Below are 21,130 nucleotides of genomic sequence, written 5' to 3' on the forward strand. Positions count from 1 at the left end.
CACAAGATCAAATTAAGAGGGCATCCATCTTTATTAGCATGTGTGTCACATCCTGATGATGTCATCAGGACAAGATGGCAAATCTAACTTGCCGGCCTGAGCAGCAAGCTGTGGTGAGTTTCTCATGAGGAAAAGTGTTGAGGAAGACCAAAAAAGGGAAGTTCCTAATTTTTGGGGGGTTCTTTTTTTACCTATCCTCCTGGGAATGATAGGGCTTAAATATTGGTGAAGGGGCCAGAGGAAATTCCTCTTCAAGTCGTGGTCGCGGGATGTTTAGCACCCACATGAGAAGGGCACACGGAGGTCTCGGCTTAATGTCGTGTCGGCACCTCTGACAGTGCAGCACTCCCTCAGTATGGCACCTGCTCTCTGGGATGTGGCTGCGGAGGAGGGGAAAGGGGGAGACATTGAAACATGGTTGGGGGGGGGGGGGAAGGGGAGCAATTGGGGGTAGACCCTCATTTTTATATCACTCAGTGTGGGGAAAAATCAACGCAACTCACCGACGTCGCTTCCAAGATGTCGCGCCACATGGGCGTGCTCTCGGAAAGGTCAGAGAACTCCAGCAGGTTGTCCAGCACCACCTGTCCAATGAGGTCGTGGCGGGAGAAACGATCAAAGTCATAGATGCTGAAGTGGAGCTTGCGATTCTGAAGCTCGTTAAAGGGCACGTTGAACTGAAAGGTCTCATTGAACACCGGGTTCAGCGTCTTGCGGTGAACCTTGGTCTGGAACTTCTTCTTGCGATCGGGGAGCAGATAAATCTTCACGTAAGGGTCGGAGAATCCATTGGCGTCTTTGGCCGGCAGGTCAAGGGCCTTCAGGATTTTGACCACCAGCTGCTCTGTGGCGTATGTGTACCTCAGCAGGAAGTTTATCCTCCCACAGTTCACTTTCTGGTGCTTCTTTGCCTCCGCGTCGATGGACCTCTGCTTGTAGAGTTCTGGTTTGATCTGGCCAATGCTGGTGACCTGCTCCACCTTTTCATCAGTCTGGCTCCCAAAGTCCGGACTGGACAACTGCTGTGGAATTGGCCTTGGGAGCGAGTTGAACCTGGAAGGCAATAGAGACGTTAACTGGTCTTCCCCAGCCTGTGTTCCACTCGTGTGGGTGACCTGCAATGTGGACCTCTGCTCCCAAAACAAAAAAGTGAGGAAGCCCCTGTCACCAGTCGCATGGCACAGCCACTGACTTGGAACTAAATCACTGTTCCTTCATTGTTGCTGGGTCAAACTGTCAGAACACCTTCCCTAACAGCACTGTGGGTGTACCTACACAGGATGGACAATGGCGGTTCAAGATGGCGGCTCTCAAGGGCGATTATGGATGGGCAACAAATGCTGGGCCTAGCCAGTGTTGGACAAACCCCTTAAATTAATTAAAAAAAAACAAAATTACACCAGGACAGATGTGCGTATCATTACACTCTTCCCTTGGAAAGAGTAGCATGAACTGGTGGCAAGATTCCCAAGCTAACATTCCTCCTGTGGCTGTAAACAGCTGGTGTTGGTGGGGGGTGGTGGGGAGGGTGGTCGGGGGAGTGGGGGGACGTCACATACAGCAGGAGGTGGCTATGAGCCCCCCACAACCTGAAAGCCCAAATAGGGACCGAGGTGGGGGGAGGGGTTTAAGAGGTTCAGCCACATTCACTGGACACCCCATTGGATCTCAACCCGAAATTCAGAGTTGGTGCTCCAGCCCTCAATGGCTGGCACAGCGTGGAACAGCATTCAAAGCCCTGAATCTCCTGGCCAGGCGTTCCCCAAAGGCTTCGGAATCCCAAACGAGGAACCCAAGGCCACACTCAACAGGAGCCAGGCCAGAGGAGATACTTTCCCCCTGAATTGGCTGCTTCCATGCCTGCTGCATGATCAAGGATGGTAGATGGTCTGCTGCTGCCCAATCGCAGCTCTGGAGCCTCAGCAGAGAGAGAGAGAGAGAGAGGTGGGTGCTGCTGAAGCAGGTCGGTAACCGTGAGGACGCCTTAAGATGGAGGAGTCAAAATAATCAAACTTGCTTCGAGGGCCCAAACAAGAAGGCCCCTCTCATTGGAGGGGCACTCCTGTGGCGGCAGCACGTGGGCAGTGGGGAGTAGCCTTTGATGCCAGTAGCCCAGCCTTTGGGAGATGGAGCCTCCAGCTCCGATGGTGCCCTGGGATTGCCACAGGGAAGCTGCCTCCATTGAGCTGGCGATCTTCACAAGTGGCGTGAGGCCACTTTACCACCAGCAAAATGCCAGGCAGCGCCCGAAATGGCACCTGATTGTGGCCTTAAGCATCCGGACCGGTTGCTAGCTGCCTCCCGGCAGCCTGCAGCCACACTCCCCTGTCCGCCAGCCTATCTTCATGGCCCCATCCCCGACCTCCATCCCAGCCTGAGTCCGGGGTAATTCTGCACCCCCCCCCCGCCGTTAGGACCAACGTATAACTTCAAGCTTAATTTATATTTGTATTTGTGGGTTAAGAAAGATGAAACATGGTTCTAGCTTCACTTTAGAGGTTGTTTTTTTTTGTGTGAGCTGGGCGCTGGGAAGCCTAGAGACACTGTTTGTCCACAGGCTTTTATAATGTGATTTTTCAACCCTTGAAGTGAAGTTAGAAAAAGACATGGGGCGTAATTTAGTCCCCTGTCAGGTGGGCTCTGCGGGGGGCGTGCGGGGGTGCGGGGTCAGGGTTCGGAGAGCCGAGCGACTGCGATTTCACACTGACAGGCCACTTAAGGACCACCCAGCATGAAATGCGAGCGGGCAGTGCTCAGCGCTGTGTGGGTGGAAGGGAGAGAGAGAGGGAACGAGTTCGCGCTTACAAATCTCCCTGAGGCACAGAGAGCTGCCCCGGGGAGATGAAGGGTTTTCAGAAAAATAAATAAAGGCACATAAAACGTTACAAAAATATGCCCCCCTCCACTCACCACCACATGACTCTGTCACACGAGCAGGGACATGTTATTAATTCAGTTGTAAAATGTCTATTTTATTTTTATTTGCTTTTGGAAGCCTCATCCTGCCCGTGGGTGAGGTTTCCTAAAAAAGTGCAAAGGCTGCTGGGCCTTTTCGTCTGCCCCGCCCACCGTGAGGTTGGACGGGCAGCGAAAAAAATGTAAGTTAATTGCAACTTTGATCCCTTTTAATTGTCGGCGGGCAGGCTGCCGATTCCCCACCCACCGACCGGAATATCGCGCGACTGCACATTGACGTCCGGATGTCAACCCAGGTCATTTCACGCTCGAGCGGGTGGGTCACCTAGCGACAGGGATCCCAGGGGCACACAGAGACACAAGGAAAGATAGAAAGGTAGCCAGTCAGTGTGTGTCCACTGGAGAGGGAAGGCAGCACTCCTAAGTTGGCTGGTGAGAAATCCTGCTGGGTAACTGAGTTTAGGGAGCTCATGTTTGCTCTGAAGTTGAAGCAACAGTGTGTTTGGATTGCTGTGTTTTGGGGTGTCTCAGTGAGTGATGCGATCTGAGGGGAAAGCATCTAGTTTGCCACTGTCCAAGCAAAGAGCCTTGGTGTTGAGATAGTGGTAAATCTCCATTGGGGTTTTGTGTCTGTAAGGGTGTTGCTGGGATAAAAGGAGTAGTGTGAGTTTGAATGATTTTCTGCTGCTTGTATTGAAATCTTTCCAACCATTTATGTCCTGTGTAATATAGTTCATTTTCCTTGTTTAATAAATGTGTTATTCTTTGTGTTAACAGTACATTGGCAGACTCTTGTGAATGTGTTCAGTAACTGATTTTTATGGTTTCTCAAAAAAAATAAAGTTAGGATCTGACAAGCCAGGCTTCACTCTGGGATCTAACTCATCCTATTAACATCAACTGGGATTAACACCATCTCTGACTCAGAGACGGGAATGGCTGCCATGGAGTTAAAGACAACAGGCAGCAGTCTTTACCCCTGCTCCTGTTTTTCACTCCTTTGGCTCACCAATATGATAACGCAGCTAGGATCCAGATGAGGCAGATTGTGACTGGTATGTCTGCAATACATCTGAGAACGAAACCGAAAGGGAGGTGAAGAGACATTTTTGTCTATGCAAGGAGTTATTATGTTCTGGAATGTGCTGCCCGATGATTCAAGAGTAACTTTCTAAAAGAGAATTGAAAAGGAAAAATTCACAGGCCAATGGGGAAAGAGTGGGACAGTGGGACTAATTGGATAGATCTATCAAAGAGCAGGCACAGGCACTATAGGTTGAAAGGGCCCCTTCATGTGCTGTAGATTCTATGCTAAGGAGATTGAAATTTTGTGGGGATTCTCCCCACTGCCTCCCACCCACCTGAAGCCTCCAGATGTGTCTAAACTCGGGTAAGTAGGAAGGTCGTCTTGTATAGGGGGGTGAGAGTGAGTCAGTTCTCCCTAATACAGCCAAACAGAAGTTTGCCTACTTGATTTGGAGACCCTCAAACATGGGTTTCTGTCCATAATGGACAGCAAAACCGATGCTAAACTCACTTCACTGTGACTACTGGAGTTAGGAGATCACTTGACTCATCTCGGCCAGAAATCTTACAATAGTCCTCAACATTCCTGGGACATAGAGGAGAAACTCAGCTGGTGTTCACGCTCTTGATCACTATCCAACACCCCTTCTGACATGAACACACAAGAACACAAGAAATAGAAGCAGGAGTCCAGCCTACTCCACCATTCAACATGGCTGATCTTGGGCTTCAATTCTACCTTCCTGCCTGCTCCCCATTTCCCTTAATTCCCTGAGAGACCAAAAATCTGTCTATCCCAGCCTTAAATGTATTCAACGATGGAGCATCCACAACCCTCTTGGGGGCGGGGAGGGATGGAGAGAATTCCAAAGATTCACAACCCTTTGCGTGAAGTAATTTCTCCTCATCTCAGTCCGAAATGATCCAGAGACTGTGTCCCCGTGATTTAGATTCCCCGAGCAGTAGAAGCAATCTCTCAGTGTCCACCCTATCAAGCCCCTTCAGAGTCTTGTGTGTATATTTCACTGAGATCACACCTCAGTCTTCTAAACTCCAGTGAATATTGGCCCAATTTGCTCAGTCTCTCATCACAGGGCAAACTTCCCCCCTCACCCCAGCGACCAATTTAGTAAACCTTTAAGGGCAGATAGCAGGTACTGCCTCATGAGGTTGAATAGCTTGCTGGCTCACACCTGGTGGGATGGCCATTTTACGAGGTTCCTGGAAGTAGTTGAGTTGAGAGAGTGGTGTGTACTGATACTTGTAGGGACGTATAGTTAAGGTGCCCAGCAGGGGAAAGGGGAGGGGAGCAAATTGGGGGTGGGTGTGGGGGTGGAGGGGTTGGTGGTAGTGAGTGGGGAAGGGGATGGATGGTGGCTGATGGGGGAATATGGGGGTCTTTGGCTCAGATAGTTCACTGGATCTCCTTTCCTGGGTTGAGAGGGCTGCTGGATGAGAAGAGATTGAATAGAATGGACCAATAAGCTCAGGAGTTTAAAAGAATGAAAGGTGATCTCATTGAATTCTATATAGTTTTCAAGAATTGACAGGTCGATGCCAAGAGGCTGTTTCCCTGGCTGGACAGTTTGAACTAGGGGTTATTGTCTCAGGATAAGGAGTCAGCCATTTAAGACTGAGAAGAGGAGAAACGACTTCACTCAGAAGGTTCTGCATCTTAGAAATTCTTCAGCCTAGACAGTGGCCATTGAGTATATTCAAGACTGAGTTTGAGAGATTTTTGGACACTAAGATAAGCAACTGGGGAGGGCAGGAAAGTAGAGTTGGTGCAGAAGTGCAGCCATGACCTAATCGAATGGGATAGCAGGGCCTGAGAGGCCAAATGGCCTACAAGCTGCTCCTATTTCTTATGATTATCAAAAGCTGGTGTATGAAGCAGTACAAGAGCCAGGTGGGAGTTAATGTCCCGGGCGCCACCCTTCATCCCATCTTTCTCCTGCACTCCTGAAGTGACAATGAACTCTCCTGCGTCCAGAGACCCTGGACTGTCCAGAGTCACCATTTCTCCCAGCTACCAAGACACAGTCAGCCGAGTCAGAGTATTTCAGTAGGAGTGAGGGCCAGGGAATTATTAATCAAAGTCCAGTGCTGACCACTTTTTGACGATGTTTCACACTCTCCCACGAGAGAAGCTGTCACCTCCTGGTACATGAGTAGCTGGGACATGGTCGGGGGTGGGGGGTGGGGGGGTTGGCGGGGGGAATGATTCCTGCTCATGCTCGGTGCTGCAATCAGAGTTCTCTCAACAAAGGGTCTCTGTCAGGAAATATCGATACGATCCCCAGCCTCATTATGAATCTCTCCCTTCATTACAACCCCTCCCCCGTTCTTTACTGTTGATGGCATTGCCTGTAGCTGCCTGGGCCTGGCTCTGGAATTTCAGCGCTAAACCTCCTTTAGGATTCTCCTTAAAACCGAACTCTTTGACCTAGTTTTTGGCCACCTATCCTAATATGTGCTCAGTGTCTAACTTTGCTTATAAAGATCCTGGATTAACACCTTGGATTATTTTATTACATGAAAGGTGCTGGACGGCAGCAAAATGGTTATGTTATTGCACTAGTAATCCAGAGGCCTATACTAATGGTCCAAATACATGAGTTCAAATCCCACCTTGGCAGCTGGGAGAATTTAAATTAGTTTACTTAATAAATCTGGAATAAAATGAGTCACCATTATAACGATCAGAAAACTTCCATCTGGTTTGCTTAATGCCCTTTAGGGGAGAAATCCTTACCCAGTCTGACCGACATGTGACTCCAGGCCCACAGCAATGTGGTTAACTCTGAACTGCCCTCTGAAATGGCCTAGTAAGCCACACAGCTGCATCAAACTGCCACTCCTTCACTGTCACTGGGTCAAAATTCCTAACAGCGCTGTGGGTGTACCTACACACCATGGACGGCAGCGGTTCAAGAAGGTGGCTCACCACGACCTTCTCAAGGGGCAGTTGGGGATGGGCAATAAATATTGACCTTGCCTGTGATGCTCACACACCAACAAATAAAAGAGATATGTTATTATTACAAGCTCTTGCCCCCCCCAAATATTCCCCTCCCCCCAATTTAAACTTTGTTTTCTTTTATTCTTTCTCAAGTGTGATTTGTTGCTCATTCCTAACTGCCCTCGAGAAGGTGGTAGTGAACCACCTTCTTGAACCGCTGTAGTCCATCTGTTAGCTGTGGCAGTTTGGTACAGTGGACTGTCTTGCTAGGCCACTGCAGAGGGCATTTAAGAGTCAACCACATTGCTGTGGGTCTGGAGTCACAAGTGGGCCAGACTGGGTAAGGATGACAGATTTCATTCCCTAAAGGGCATTAGTGAACCAGATGGGTTTTTACAACTATCGATGATAGCTTCATCACCATTACTGAGACTAGCTTTAAATTCCAGGTTTATTAAGTGAATTGAAATTCTACCAGCTGTTGTGGTGGGATTTGAACCCAAGCTCCCCAAAGCATTAGCCAAGCTCTTGAGTTTACTAACTCAGCAATATTACCACTAGGCCAGAATCTCCCCAACATAGTTTGGACTACCATAGGTTGGCTAAGCCTTAAATAAGCAAACAGGAAAGGGGGGGGGGGGAAGCAACACTCACACCCACCTCCCCGCAGCCCCATAACACCCCAAACACTCAGACATCACACCAAATTTCCCACCTTGTTGCGGGTGGCAGGGCGGAGACCTGCTGGTGAGAGTGCGCATTTGGGATGCTGTTCTCCTTACTCCCGGAGTTGGTGTCAACCGGGATGTCGGGCGACGTTTGGCTCAGTTTGATGCTGGACTCAGGGTAGGACTCCAGGTCGAGGTAAGAGCGCTCTGGCATCTCAGGCCCGCACTCCACCCGCTCGACGGCGAGGTCGGTGAAGTGCGAGTGGTGGTGCAGGTAGTGGGAGTCCTTGCGCTGGGGGTTCAAGCCTTTGTCCCGCCATGGGATCCAGCAGAGTTTCCACGAGACGAAGAGCGAGACGCCCAGGAGGACTATGCCACAGAATGTTACGATCACTGAGAGCAGGCTAACCGATATATCTGAGGTGAGAGACAACAGTGGGTAGAGGGAGACAACCATTAGCAACAAACATCAAATCTTTGAAGGACACAATGACGTGCTCAAAGTGCTAAACTCTACAATATTGAACAAAACAACCAAGATTGAAGCAATCAGCAATTTCAATAATCATGTATAATTATTTGTACAGAATAGCTACTCATAGGTACAAAGGAAAGGTAATGTAATCATAGAAGGATGCTGTAGTGTTCAATTATTCTGTGTTTGATTATGAGAGTCTGGTAATTGATCTATGCTCACTGTGCTTGATTGGTTAAGCCTGGGTGTGGACTCAGAGCAAAGTAAACGAGCACCACAGAGGCTACCAGCAGCTGAGCTGTCAGCATGAATGCAGACATTTTGTGACTGCAGAAATATTTTTAAACTCTTTTAAATAAAAGCTGTGCATGCAGGAAATCCAAAATAAAAAAACAGAAAGTGCTGGGAATACTGAGCAGAATAAGGGACAGCTCACATTTCTGTCCTCGGCCTGCTGCACAGTTCCAGTGAGGCCCCAACACAAACAGTGCAGCCTCCTGAACATTGAATTCAACAACTTCAGACCATGAACCGCGTCCCCCATTTTGATTCTATTTTTTGCCAAGTGCCAGTCCATACCTTGTTTTCATGATTTTGCTTTCAGACCGAGCTGTTCATTATTCTGCCATTAGCACTTACTCTGGACCAATACTTTGTCTCTTTACTACAACCGTTACCACTCCCTTTGCCTTCTGTTCCATGACATACTTGCCTTCACTCTCTCCTGCCCTCTCAGTTAAAACCAGACCTTCTCTTTTTTTCTACCCGACCCTCCACCCCTGTTTTAAAAGAATAAAACCAATCACATTTCTGCCTCTCTTCAGTTCTGATGAAGAGTAATATTATTCTCGAAACGTTAACTATGTTTGTCTCTCCACAACTGCTCCAGACCTGCTGAGGTTTTCTAGCATTTTCTGTTTTTATTGCAGAGTCAAGTTGCATTCTCTTGCGTTTAGGGGAGTGTTGGGTGGGCTGATTGAGGTATTTAAAGTAAGGTTATTTTTTTCTTCTTCCTCCTTGATAATTTTGAAAGCCTCGATTTCAATCTCCCCTTTAGTTTTCTCTTCTCAGAGCTTTACCTATGGTGGGAGGGCGCGTCCCCAAACTGATAGCTTTACCTCTGGTGGGAGGGCGCGTCCCCAACCTGATTGGGTGTAAACTAACGCACGATGATGTGGGGGAGCGTCCCAAGTCATCGCGCGATATTTCTCTTGGCAGGTGCTTGAGCCGCGCTCGCCATTAATTAAGAGGCCACTTAAGGCCATTGATGGTCCAATTGATGGCGATTTCCCCTTGCCTGTGCGATTTCACGCTCATCACACGGGCAAAACGGGCAGGCGGCCAGGTGATATTTTCAAAAACCTCATCCACGGGCGGGATACAAAGGGTCAGCAGCATTGCCAATAAGAGTAGTGAGGAGTTTTGAAGATAGTTTGCTGCTGGTTGCTTATTCGTACTTGGCAACTTCATCTCTGTTCAGGGCTTCATTCTTAGTATTTCCAGGCTTCATTTCAAGACTCATTAATGTCTGCAAGGGCCCCTGGAGGATTCAGACCATGAGGACCCTTCCAGGTATCAGGCAGCCTTCCCTTACCCTAGTAATGGGGATTGTGGTCTCCGCTGGAGGCACCTCCTGTGAGGAGGAAGAGAGGGGCAGAAGGGAGAGAAGGCCGGGTGTCCCAGTGCAGCTTCCAGGGGAGGGACCTGTTGGGGGAGAGGCGCATGCACAAGGGGCACAGGGCCAGCAGGTAGTCCAAGGTGGAAGGGACCACAGAAGATGCCACGATCCTGCTGCCAGGGTTTACAGGCGGCGAAGCAGCTACCTCAACATGTCTGAGGTGCAGTGCCGAAGGAGGCTCTGCCTCTCCAGGGGAGACTGTAACCTGCATTTATCAGATGATTGGGCCTGAGATCAGCTCCGACTGTGTGGGTGGACACCCCATGCCAGTGGCTCTGAAGGTCACAGCCGCCCCCAACTTCTATGCCTCTGGCTCTTTCCAGGGGTTAGTAGGGGATCCTTGTGGAGTCTCCCAATCAGTTGCATCGAGCTGGTGACGGAAGCTCTGTTCAGACGGGTACAGACCTTTATTAAGGCAAAATACTGCGGATGCTGGAAATGTGAAACAAGAACAAAAAATGCTGGAAAAACTCAGCAGATCTGTCAGCATCAGTGGTGAGAAAGATAGACTTAATGTTTCGAGTCCATTTGACTCTTCTTCAGAGCTGAAAAAGAGTCATATGGCCTCGAAATGTTAACTCTGTTTCTCTCTCCACAGATGCTGTCAGACCTGCTGAGTTTTTCCACCATTTTTTGTTTTTGTTACTGACCTTTATTCTTTACCGTACAGACGAGACCAGCCAGGCTGAGCGAGCCAGAGGCTTTACTGCGATTGCTGGGTTCCCCCATGTCCAGGGTGTCATCAACTGCACACATGGCCATCAAGGCGCCAGCGGGTCAGTGGGAAGGGATTCCACTCCATGAACGTGCAGATAGTATGTGGCCACAGGTTGCATATTCTGCAGGTCTGTGCAAGGTACCCTGGCAGCTCCCATGACACTTACATCCTCAGATACTCCCAGGAGCTGAGGCTTTTCAGTGCTCTAGCCCGTCTGGATGGATGGCTGCTGGGTGACAAGGGCTATCTGTTGAAGAGGTGGCTCATGATGCCTCTTCGCTACCCAAAAAGAGAGGCAGAGAAGCATTACAATCTGAGTCATGCCTCCACAAGGGCGGTAGTAGAGAGGACCATAGGTCTTCTCAAGATGCGCTTCCAATGCCTGGACCATTCAGGGGGTGCACCCAGAGCGGGTGTCTCTGATCGTGGTTGCATGCTGTGCTCTCCAAAATCTGGCACTGGCAAAGCGGGACCCCCTGGAGGAAGAGGATCTTGATGCAGCTCCACAGGCCACAGATGATGAGTCCAGCAGTGAGTCAGAAGACGAGCACAGTGAACGGAACACTGAGGATGTGGATGCAGACCTCAGGAACCTCCAGGGAGGCAGGGACACCAGGGATGTCTTGATCCAACGCTCCTTCAGCTAGGCTGCCAAAGAACAACTTCAAACGCATGCCAGGGCTGCTGCCTCCATCCCGGATGTCTGAAAGGCCCTTTTCATTTGAACACAAAGAATACTCAATGCCTGTGCAATAAAGTTCAGGGCTACCTACATCCAGCATTACATGCTGGCGTGCCCTGCACCAATAAAATAAAAAAGTGAAGCATACACAGGCCATGACGACAAAAGCAAAATTGATCTCATTTTGACAATTCCACACTATTTACATAAACTTCTCTGGTCTTCATTCGCAGTCCAGTATAGATCAAGTAAACATAAATGAACATAAAAATCACCTGTAACCTGTCCCTCTTGTACTCATGGTGCCTTTAACCTGCGTTTGCAAATGCTAAATCTTGGTGCATCCTCTTGCTGGCATTAGCATTGGAGGAAGCCTGAAGACTCTGCTGTCTTGTTGGCCTTGATGACCTTGGCGGTCGACCTCTGGCCAGTGGAGCCTGTGCTGAGCCTGCTGGGAGGGAGCAGCCAATACCGTGGCTGGCGCCTCCCCAGTTATCGCAACCTCATCAGATGTGATGGTCACTGGTGGATGGGCGGAGGGGTTGCTGCCATCATCCAGGGCGCCCTGAGTGAAGCCCCCAGAGATGACAAGCAACTCGTGTGCCAACATCAGGTCACTCTGGACCTCCCTGCTCAACATTGATGGATGGGCACCCAGCTGGGATACTGGGTGCCTCGTCCATCTCCCACACTGGCATTGAATATCTGTGGTCATTGCCTGTGCGAGGGCTTGCTGGTCCAAGCGCAACCCCAGGAACCCCTCATTCTGTCCGTGGAGTTGCCTCTCCATTTGAGTTACCACTCTCTCAATGGAGGAGGCAGTGCGCTGTACCATGAGAGTCAATGCAGTGCTCACACTCGGCGTGGACTCCTCCATAACGGAGACCATGACATGCGTACCCTCATGGATCTCCGCCAGATCCTCCCGCACATCTCGCTGGACATCCAGCATCTGCTGCCTAATGGACGACTCCAGAGGCTCATCATCAGCCTTTGACTGAGCATCGTCCTGGTCCACAGTAGTGCTTTGACTGGCGGTGCCCTGGGAACTCTCTGCCTCCGCCTCAACTTCAAGAGGGAGTGGAGTGCCCTCACCAATGTGCATCGAGATTCTAGCTGCCGAGCAATGCCCACTGAGATACTGATATCTGCACTAGTGCCTGCTTTAGGTGCAACAGAAGCTCGGTGGTCCTCTGGTGTCAGGGGTGACCCTTCGGGGTCTGCAGAGCAAACACCTGCTAGTGAACCTAAAATCGAGAAGAAGGACATGTCATTAGTTAAAGTCTTCACACTGTCACTGTGCATGCCAGGCAACCTGGTGAGACAATAGACATCTGCATCATGGTGCCATCGTCTTTCAATGATCAATGGGGACTCCAGGTTCAAGGCTCACATCAATGGAGACTCTGCACTAGAATGGTTGCACAAGCTGCAACTGTCACCCCTGTGCACTGCACTCTTACCTTCATCTGGCACCCCAGCCTCTCCACGCCTGGTTGCATGGGGATCGTGCCGCTCTCAAGCTCCAGGGCATGGTGTTCGAACCTGCTGAGCAGCAGGAGGTTGGGCTGCCCTCTGCCTGTATGAGCCCTCTCTGCCTGGTTATGGCTTGTCTTCTCCAGAAAGAACAGAGGAGCATAGATTAACCCACTCTCTACCTTCAGTGCCATCGCAGCCTGGTCAACCCTACCTGAGGAACACCTCTCAGGGCACATCCAAGTTGTGGCCCTTGAGACGCAAGGCACTCAGTCTAAGCAGCCAGGGCTCACCCCCCCCTTGGCCAGTTCCAGTGTCATTGACAGTTGGCACTCAGACTCTAACACCCCTGAGGTCCATGGGGGCACTGCCAGACTTTAACACTTCTGCACACTGACCCATGCCAACACGGCACTCACCCTTCCTGAGTGCAGCAGGTCACTGAGCCTCTTCCAGCACTGCACCCATGTGCGCTGCATCACGTCATGGCTGCTCATCATTGTTGCCACCTCCTCCATGCCCTTCTGGTGAGGTGCGGTAGCCGCCTCCTCCCATCTCTGGGGACAAGGGCGTCCCTCCTGGCAGCCACCTCCTTGTCGGAGAAGCAGGGGAGCCGAGTGCTCACTCGACCTGCCCCTCCCACTTGCCGTGTCCGGCTCCATTGGGAACGCTGGACACATGTCCTTCCAGGGGCTGCCTGGGGCATTTTTAAACCGGCCACCATTGAACCCAGCGGCCAACAGACCCTGCCCCTGCTCAGTGCGGAGCTGCGTTTCACGCTGGGCGGGCTTTGATAGAAAGCATGACATCACGGTCGGGGGCCAATCTCAGACTGTTTCCCGGCTGCTCCAGGGCCCACCCACTGCACCCACCCGACAACCTCAAAATCCTGCCCTAAGGATGTGAAGGCTTTAGAGAGGGTACAGAAAAGATTTGTGTGAATGGTCCCTGAGATGAGGGACTTCAGGTACTTGGATAGATTGGAGAAGCTGGGGCTTTTCCCCTGGGAGAAGAGAAAGTCGAGAGGAGATGTGAAGGAACGCAGCAATAAATACAAAGTTACCAGAGAATCCAGCTATAAATAAAAAGATTAAAAAGATTAAAAAGGAATGATTCTCCTGTGAAGTAGGGGTTAAAAATCAAAAGCATAGTTCATCTGTTAGACAAAGGTTTAAATGTTTATAAACATGCCTGGACATAATTGTGTACTCAAGGACAACAACATCCTGTGGCATATCCTCTAAAGCAAGGCTGTTCTGAAAAAAGAGGAACTGGCCTCTACATCACTTCAGCAAGGCACTGGTCTATCGTAAGATACTATAATCTAACAATGGATAACCTTAAGAATGACCCTAAATAACTTATTAACTGAATCCTGGAAACTGGTTGTTGCAAGGAAATGACCATTATCTGCACCTCTCAGTATCTTGTTTGATTTAAGGATGTTGACGGAAAACAAAGGATGTTGTCCAGCAAGAGCGCTCAAAATGCTTCCGGCTGCTTTAGTTCTTTTAGGGTAGAAATATTGGAAAAACACAGTAGGATTTTTAGAATCGTTGGATTCACTCCAGCATCTCTTAAGGTAAAGGTAGCTGCTGTAGTGTAGTGATGATAGTTCTCCCCTTAATTGGGATAGACGTATCTTGTTAGACTTGATAGCTTTCTACTCAAGGATTTAAGGTAAATACTACTTGAAATATTGATAGATACCTTAAATATCTCTTTGTAAGTTAATAAGACTTGGATTCTCTAACAGAAACAAAATTATACTTTGCCTAGAACTGTCAATGTTGCAATTCAATTACCATCAAAAGTGAATTGCATGTTCGATTCTTTAATAAACTCTTATATAATTTAGAAAATGTATTGGCCGGGATTTTTCACACCCGATCGTAATGGACATGTTCAGTGGCGAGATCAGAGAATCTTGTGAGAAGACCCTAATTGCGTTTCCTGACAACGTAAATCCAGGACGCGATTAACCCCTCCAGCCTGCCAATGACGGGCTGCATTTCCCACCGTCAAAAGTCGGGAACTTACTTTTAATAAATTTGAATCTCATTATTGCGGCCGCACGCTGGATTTATCCCTCCACTTCAAATTTAAAGCCCACATCGGCGTGATTAAAAACTGCCTTCAAAAGGCCTGTGCCTGATGATTTCATCTTCAAGGGGAACTCAGAGGTAGCGCACCCAAGCTTGTGCAGCGCTTGCAATGATTCCAGCGTGGGGGGGTGGGGGGGTTGCTGGTGTGGTGGGGGGTTGGGGGGTGGGGGCTGGTGGGGTGTGGGGTGGGGGATGTGTGGGGGTGTGTGTGTGTGTTGGGGTGTGAGTGGGGTGTGGCAGGGCTGTGGGGATGCTGGTGTGATGAGGGGGCTGGGGTGTGGGTGTGTGGGGGTGTGGGTATGTGGGGATGTGAAGATGTGTGAGGGGGTGTGGGAGGTTGTGGTGTGGTGGTGGTGTTGTGGGGGGGGGGTTGGTGCGGTGTGGGGGGGGAGCGGAGATGGGACCACAGGCAAATCTCCGCAGCGGCTTCTTCACGCTGGCTTGTGGTGCCAGGGCAAGGACGACAGTGCCAGCGGAGAAGGGACACTCAGGGTAAGGGCAAAGGTGAAAGAGGGGAAGGGGGAGAAGGCAACCTTGGGGCAAGGACGACAGTGCCAGGGGTGGTTGTCATGGCAGCACCGACTGAAGTCTGAGCACAAGCACATGCCGGGCAGTTGAGTGGCCAAAGTTGCTGCCACTCGGTCATGTGGTGTGGGGCGGTGCTGGGCACGGACATAGTAAACCATCCTGCGCAATAAACATTGGGCATCCATGTGGTGACTTGGACTCTCCACGTGTCGTGGGAACTGTTCACGCACATATGCCACCTCCTGCGGGATTTGGCGCCTGGGGGACTTGGAGGGCATCCACTGCCGGCGGCAGGTAAAGTTACCACCACACTCAATTTCTACCACAGCGGCTCCTTCCAGGGATCCACAGGGAACCTTTGCGGGATCTCACAAACCTCCGCCCACAAACGTATCGAGGAAGTCACGAATGCCTTTTCTGCCAAGGCACACAGCTTTGTCAATTTTGACAGGGATCAAGCGAGCCAGGAAACAAGAGCGCTGGGGATTTGCTCAGATTTACGGATTCCCACTGGTGCAGGGTGCCATCGACTGCACCCAACCTGGCTCTTAGATCTCCCTGGCAACCAACAGGCCAGTGTGTAGGCCACAAAGGCTTCCACTCTCTCAATGTTCAGCTGGTCTGCGGCCATAACAAACGGATTATGCAGGTGTTTTGCAAGGTATCCTGGAAGGGTCCACGCCTCATACATCGTCAGCAGGTCTCAGATCCCTGAAACCTTCCGGGGACCACACAAGATGCAGGGTTGGCTCCTCAGGGACAAGGGCTACCCAGAGAGGATGTGGCTGATGATGCCTATGCGACTGCCTCAGAGCCCTGGTGCGAGAAGATGCAACGAGGCTCATGCCACAACCCGAAGTTCTTGTGAGCACGCCATTGGCATCCTGAATCCGGTGCCCGGGCAGATCTGGTGGAGCAGTGCGGAGCGCTCCCCAGAGGGTATCATGCATCATAGCTTGCTGCACGCTACACAACCTGGTGATGCAAAGGGGGGAGGACCTGGATGATGAAGAGATGCAAGAGCTGCACGTCTCCTCCGATGAGGAGGAAGTCGAAGGGGATGAGGGTGATGAGGTCCTGGAAGTCGAGGGTGCAGGTGATGAGGCTATTGTACTGGCCAGACGAGGCAGGAGTAGTCCTGAGGCCTTCATTGCCGCAAGATTCCCACAGGATGATGATGAGATGCAGTGAGGACACCTCCTGAGATCTTCCTATTGCGTCTGGGAATGTCTGGCACCTGTCTGGCTGAGGGCAGCGCACAGACGCTCTGTGAAGAGGCTCATCATCGAGACGCTGACGAGAAACAGCGGCCACATGGACTTGAAGACAACTTGATCCTTTGGCAGGCTTCACCACCTGTTCCCTTCAGCACCACACCTTCACCTGTCAGGAATGCTGTCGAGATTGTGGAGGGCATCCCCACCACTGAGGGGCTGAGAGCACACGGAGAACATCACCGAACCCAGTAACACTTGGGTACTGGCAGCAAACACAAGCTACATGCACCCATCACTGATCTGGAGAGTGACTTTGATGCCGGACAATCACGGTGCTGAATAGGTTACGCACTGCACAGGGGAGAGGCTCTGGACTGCGACAGTAGCCTTCATTGTAGGAAGCAAGATTTTACATCTGATTCACATAAACACTGCTCAACATAACAAGGAGCCATTTACAATGTATTTACAATGGTCAACATTAAGTACAAATGATTAACACCCATGCCCACATTGTGCAACTAAATCTTCTTAACCTTCCTAACCCTGCTACTACATCTTGGTGCTCCTCAGATTTCCAAAGCAGAGGTGGAGGCAGCCTGCTGACTGCTACACCCCGTCTGTGATGACCTTGGCGGGTGTTCCCTGGAGGGCTAAGACCTGGAGGGCCCCGGCCTGCTTTCGTGGCCCTGCTGTGTGGCACCCTCCTCGTCCTGTGGAGCTGGAGCTGGAGTCACAAGAAGAAGAGATTGGGATGGGCCGGACACTCCCGGAGTCACCTGGATGGATGGCCCCCAGGGTACTGCTGATCGTCCTCCCTATGGGTGCCCGAGGGCTCCTGGCTGACTCCTTGAGAGGAAGGGGCAGCTGGAGTGAACTCAAGATACCTGCAAAAACTCCGCGATGAAATGCATCTCCTGCAGCAGTACAGGACCAAAGTCCTGGACCAAGGTCTCCATGGCAGCCGCCATCCAACCAGCGTTGACCTCGATGTGTTGGCATGCTGGCGCTATCACCCCAGCCTGAAGGTAGACGGACTCTTCCATTGTGCCTTGCAATCTGAGGAGTGCAGTGGACATCCCTTTCTGATGTTCTCGAGCTTGTCTTTGCAGCTCCAGCAACTGTGACATGACCGAGTCCAGAGGCTCTTCATCTGACTCGGACTCAGCAAATTTCTGGCCTCCAGCAGCCCTCCGAGAGCCGGACACCAGAGAAGTCCCTGGCTCTGCCTGCAATGGATCAGACAGTGCGATGTGCTCACCAGATTGTGACTCCAAGGTTGCTCTAGAACTAGGTCCCACCAATGTGCATGTCTCTGCGCTGGTGGAGGGTGTGAGCGAGCGCTGTGATGGGTCTTCAATTTTGGTGTCTGCGGATTCCTCTTTTGGGGTGTCCTCAGGACTTGAATCGAGGACCTGGGTCGTGGACCCCCTTGGCTACTCCTCAGATAAGGAAGCAAGGAGAGATAATTAATGCATGGCAGGTGACTGCCTATTGGGGGAACTCACTCACAGCCTTGTTGATTGATGTATGTTGCACTGCTGGATCCTCAGTTGGTTGAACAGCACCAACCTCACCGTCAGCACAGGAACGGTCCAGATCCTCACCAGCCAGCTGGATAGCTCTATTTTCAAAGGCTGTGAGGGCCTTGATGTCAGGCATTCCTCCACCAGTCTGTGACCTCTCCCTCTTGTTGTGTGCTAGCTTGTCCTACATGAATACAGATGGAGAGAGTGTAAGCGGGATGCCTGCCAGGCCAGATGAGAAGGGTGCTTGGCATGTGTGGGTGGTGCGTGGTGCCATGGACAGGATGAGGACAGGGCAGATGAAGGCGTGTGTGAGAGAGTGATTGGTAATGTCCTTCGAACTGACAGTGAGTGAGGGCCCTGTGGATGTGTGATGGGTTTGTGAGTGTGAGAGTTGAGAGTGATGAGAAGAGTGATTTACCCTGGTGGAACGGAGGAGATTATTTGACCACCGCCTCAAAAGCTGGATTGGTGACATTGCTTGCTGGTCTTCACGCAGAGTGGGGGTCGAGGAGATTGCGGCGGGACCTCCACTGTGTCCAGCGGACGCTTGAGGGAGGTTTCACTAAATTTGGGGGCAGTATGTTTCCTCCGTTTGGCAGCCATGAATTTCCAGCAGCTTTCAATCCCTTACAGGAGAGCTGGCTCTGTGAGGGGGCACCCTTTCAATATAGCACCCGGGTTACTGACGGCCTGAGGTGACGGTAGGGCGGGCAAATCAGAGACCACCCTGCCAGTGATCGGATGTGAAAAACATGCCTCTTGCATTTTTTCAACAAAGTGCTGCACGATACGGTGGCAAAAGCCGCCACTGCTGTCGGTGGGTCAAACACCGCTTTCCCCGCCCGATATCGGACTCTGTCTATTTTTGGGACAACTCTGCCCATTGCCTTATATAGTCTTCCATATCCAAACTCAGAAACCCGTCTCTGTACTCTCTTCAGTTTTTGAGGACCGATGCCCAGAACCTTATAATATCCCGGTTGTTATAATCTGGATAAAACTTGTTATGAAGGTTACCTGGAGGACAGTAACATTCTCTGGTGCTTCCTTTCCTTCAGGGAGAGTTAGAGCAGTTCTTCAGACCCACTTGAGTGTCTGCGAGGCCTGTCTTTCTCAACCTTAAGTGTGGGCGATCATCCAAAGAGTGCACCTGATCCGAAATAGTCCCAAAATGGGGCTGGGGTTATAATCCACTTCAAAATCATGAGGGGTCTGGACAGAGTAGACGGGGAGAGATTGGTCCCGTTGGTGGAAGGATCGAGAACCACAGGTTCATTGGCAAAGGAGGCAAGGGTGACAAGAGGAATGACTTTTTTAACGCAATGAGTGGTTGGGATTTGGAATGCACTGCCTGAGAGTGTGGTTCAATCATGGCTTCCAAAAGAGAATTAGATAATTATCTGAAGATAAAAAATTTGCAAGGCTCTGGGCAAAAAGGTTGAGGGAGTGGGAATAGCTGAGTTGCTCTAGCAGAGAGTGTGCACAGACATGATGGGCCTTATGGTCTCCTTCTGTGCTGTAACCATTCTGTGATTCTAGACCAATCCCAGCTTCTCTGTATGTAGCTGAAAGTCTTTCACTGCTGGGTAGTATTCTCACAAATATTCTCTGGACCCTCTCCGAGCCTTTGAACACTCTTCCATCTTTCTACCTTCCTTCCCCAAGCGAACGAGACAGGTCTCAGTAACTTACTGCTCACGGCTGCACTAGGCCTACAGCTGTACCTAAACAGTTGGCCTTTTATGCAGCACGGACTCTGGCAGAGCTGCTGAGAGATCAGGTATCAGAAGTGATAGGAAGGCCTACTGTTTGGGAAGTGATTACAGTATTTGCTCAATAATAAATAACCTATAAACGGATAAATAATTTTCATGAGCTGCTAGACCATGTAATAAAGTCTAATTCAGTAATTAAAATATTAGTTTGGTTTCCTCAGCAGCCTTGCTGTTAAATAATGCATCGCATTGTGATCTATCTAATAAATAATACATTTGAGCACACACCTTCAGTATAACCAATGCTCTCAGCTGTTGCTGTGGTTGTTGCTAACCAATATAGGAGCTGGCAGTTATGAAACCGAGGAATTGTACGTTCCTCCTTGACCTCCTCCGTTGTGTGCTGAATTTTCCATACCACCAGCTAATGAACATTAGAGAGCGTGTAGCCCGCTTTACGCTCCATCTAATTTCTTTCTCCAGCAATGTGTGAAGCTCTCCTGGTCGAATTCCACCATCTCTGAAGCTCTCTGCTTCTACCTGGGTAACATCCATCCCTGCCTCAGTTCATTTGCTGCTGAAACTCCGAGGCCTTAGTGACCTCAAGATGTGACTATTCTAATGCTCTCCTGGTTACCTCCCAATCTTCCTCTCTCCATAACCTTAAGCCCTGCTGCCCACATCCTAACTCCCACCAAGCCCTGTTCCCCCATCAACCCTGTGCTCGCTGGCTTACATTAGAACCCAATTAAACAACACCTTGATTTTAAAACCTTCATCCTTGCTTTGAAATCCCTCCATGGTCTCACCCACCTCCTTACCTCCATAGTCCCCTCAATCCCCGCAGTCCCCTGAGATATTTGCGTTTCTCCAAATCTAGCCTCGTGCACAATCCCAATTTTCATCACTCCAACACTGGACGCCCTTCACTCCTCAGGAACACCTTCCCAGCATGTTCCATTCATGGAGTCAACTCTGTACTTAAGGAGGGACACTTGGCTTGGAAGCAGTTCGGAGAAGGTTCACCAGGCTGATACCTGGGATGAAGGAACTGTCTTAAGAGGAAATGTTGAGCAGGTTGGGCCTGTACTCATTGGAGTTTAGAAGGATGAGAGATGATCTCATTGAAACATATAAGATTATGTGGGGGCTTGACAGAGTGAATGCTGCTAAGATGCTTCCCCCAGGACTAGGGGGCATAATTTAAAAATAAGGGGTCTACCACAAAAGAAAGAGATGAGGAGAATTTTTTTTCTCTCTCTGAGGGTCATGAATTTTGGAACTATCTTCCCCAGAGAGTGATAGAGACAGGGTCATCGAATATTTGTAAGGCAAAGGTAGATAGATTCTTGACCAAAAAGGGAATCAGAGAGTATCATGGATGATGGGATTGTGACATTGAGGCCACAATCAGATCAATCATGATTTCGTTGAA

At 50.2% G+C, this 21,130-nt stretch overlaps 1 protein-coding gene across 1 annotated transcript in view; it reads right to left on the minus strand.

The window, feature by feature from the left end:
* Positions 1 to 21,130, minus strand: part of syt3 (synaptotagmin III) — a 64,188-nt gene that overhangs the window by 31,053 nt on the left and 12,005 nt on the right. The window contains exons 2-3 of the mRNA XM_041177898.1: positions 7,620 to 7,989; positions 504 to 1,035 (exon numbers count right to left, since the gene is read on the minus strand). Coding sequence (XP_041033832.1) covers positions 504 to 1,035; positions 7,620 to 7,989 — 902 coding nt within the window. The remainder of the gene's footprint in view (positions 1 to 503; positions 1,036 to 7,619; positions 7,990 to 21,130) is intronic.

Source organism: Carcharodon carcharias, chromosome 31 (genome assembly GCF_017639515.1).
Source record: "Carcharodon carcharias isolate sCarCar2 chromosome 31, sCarCar2.pri, whole genome shotgun sequence".
In the NCBI taxonomy this organism is placed as follows: Eukaryota; Metazoa; Chordata; class Chondrichthyes; order Lamniformes; family Lamnidae; genus Carcharodon; species Carcharodon carcharias.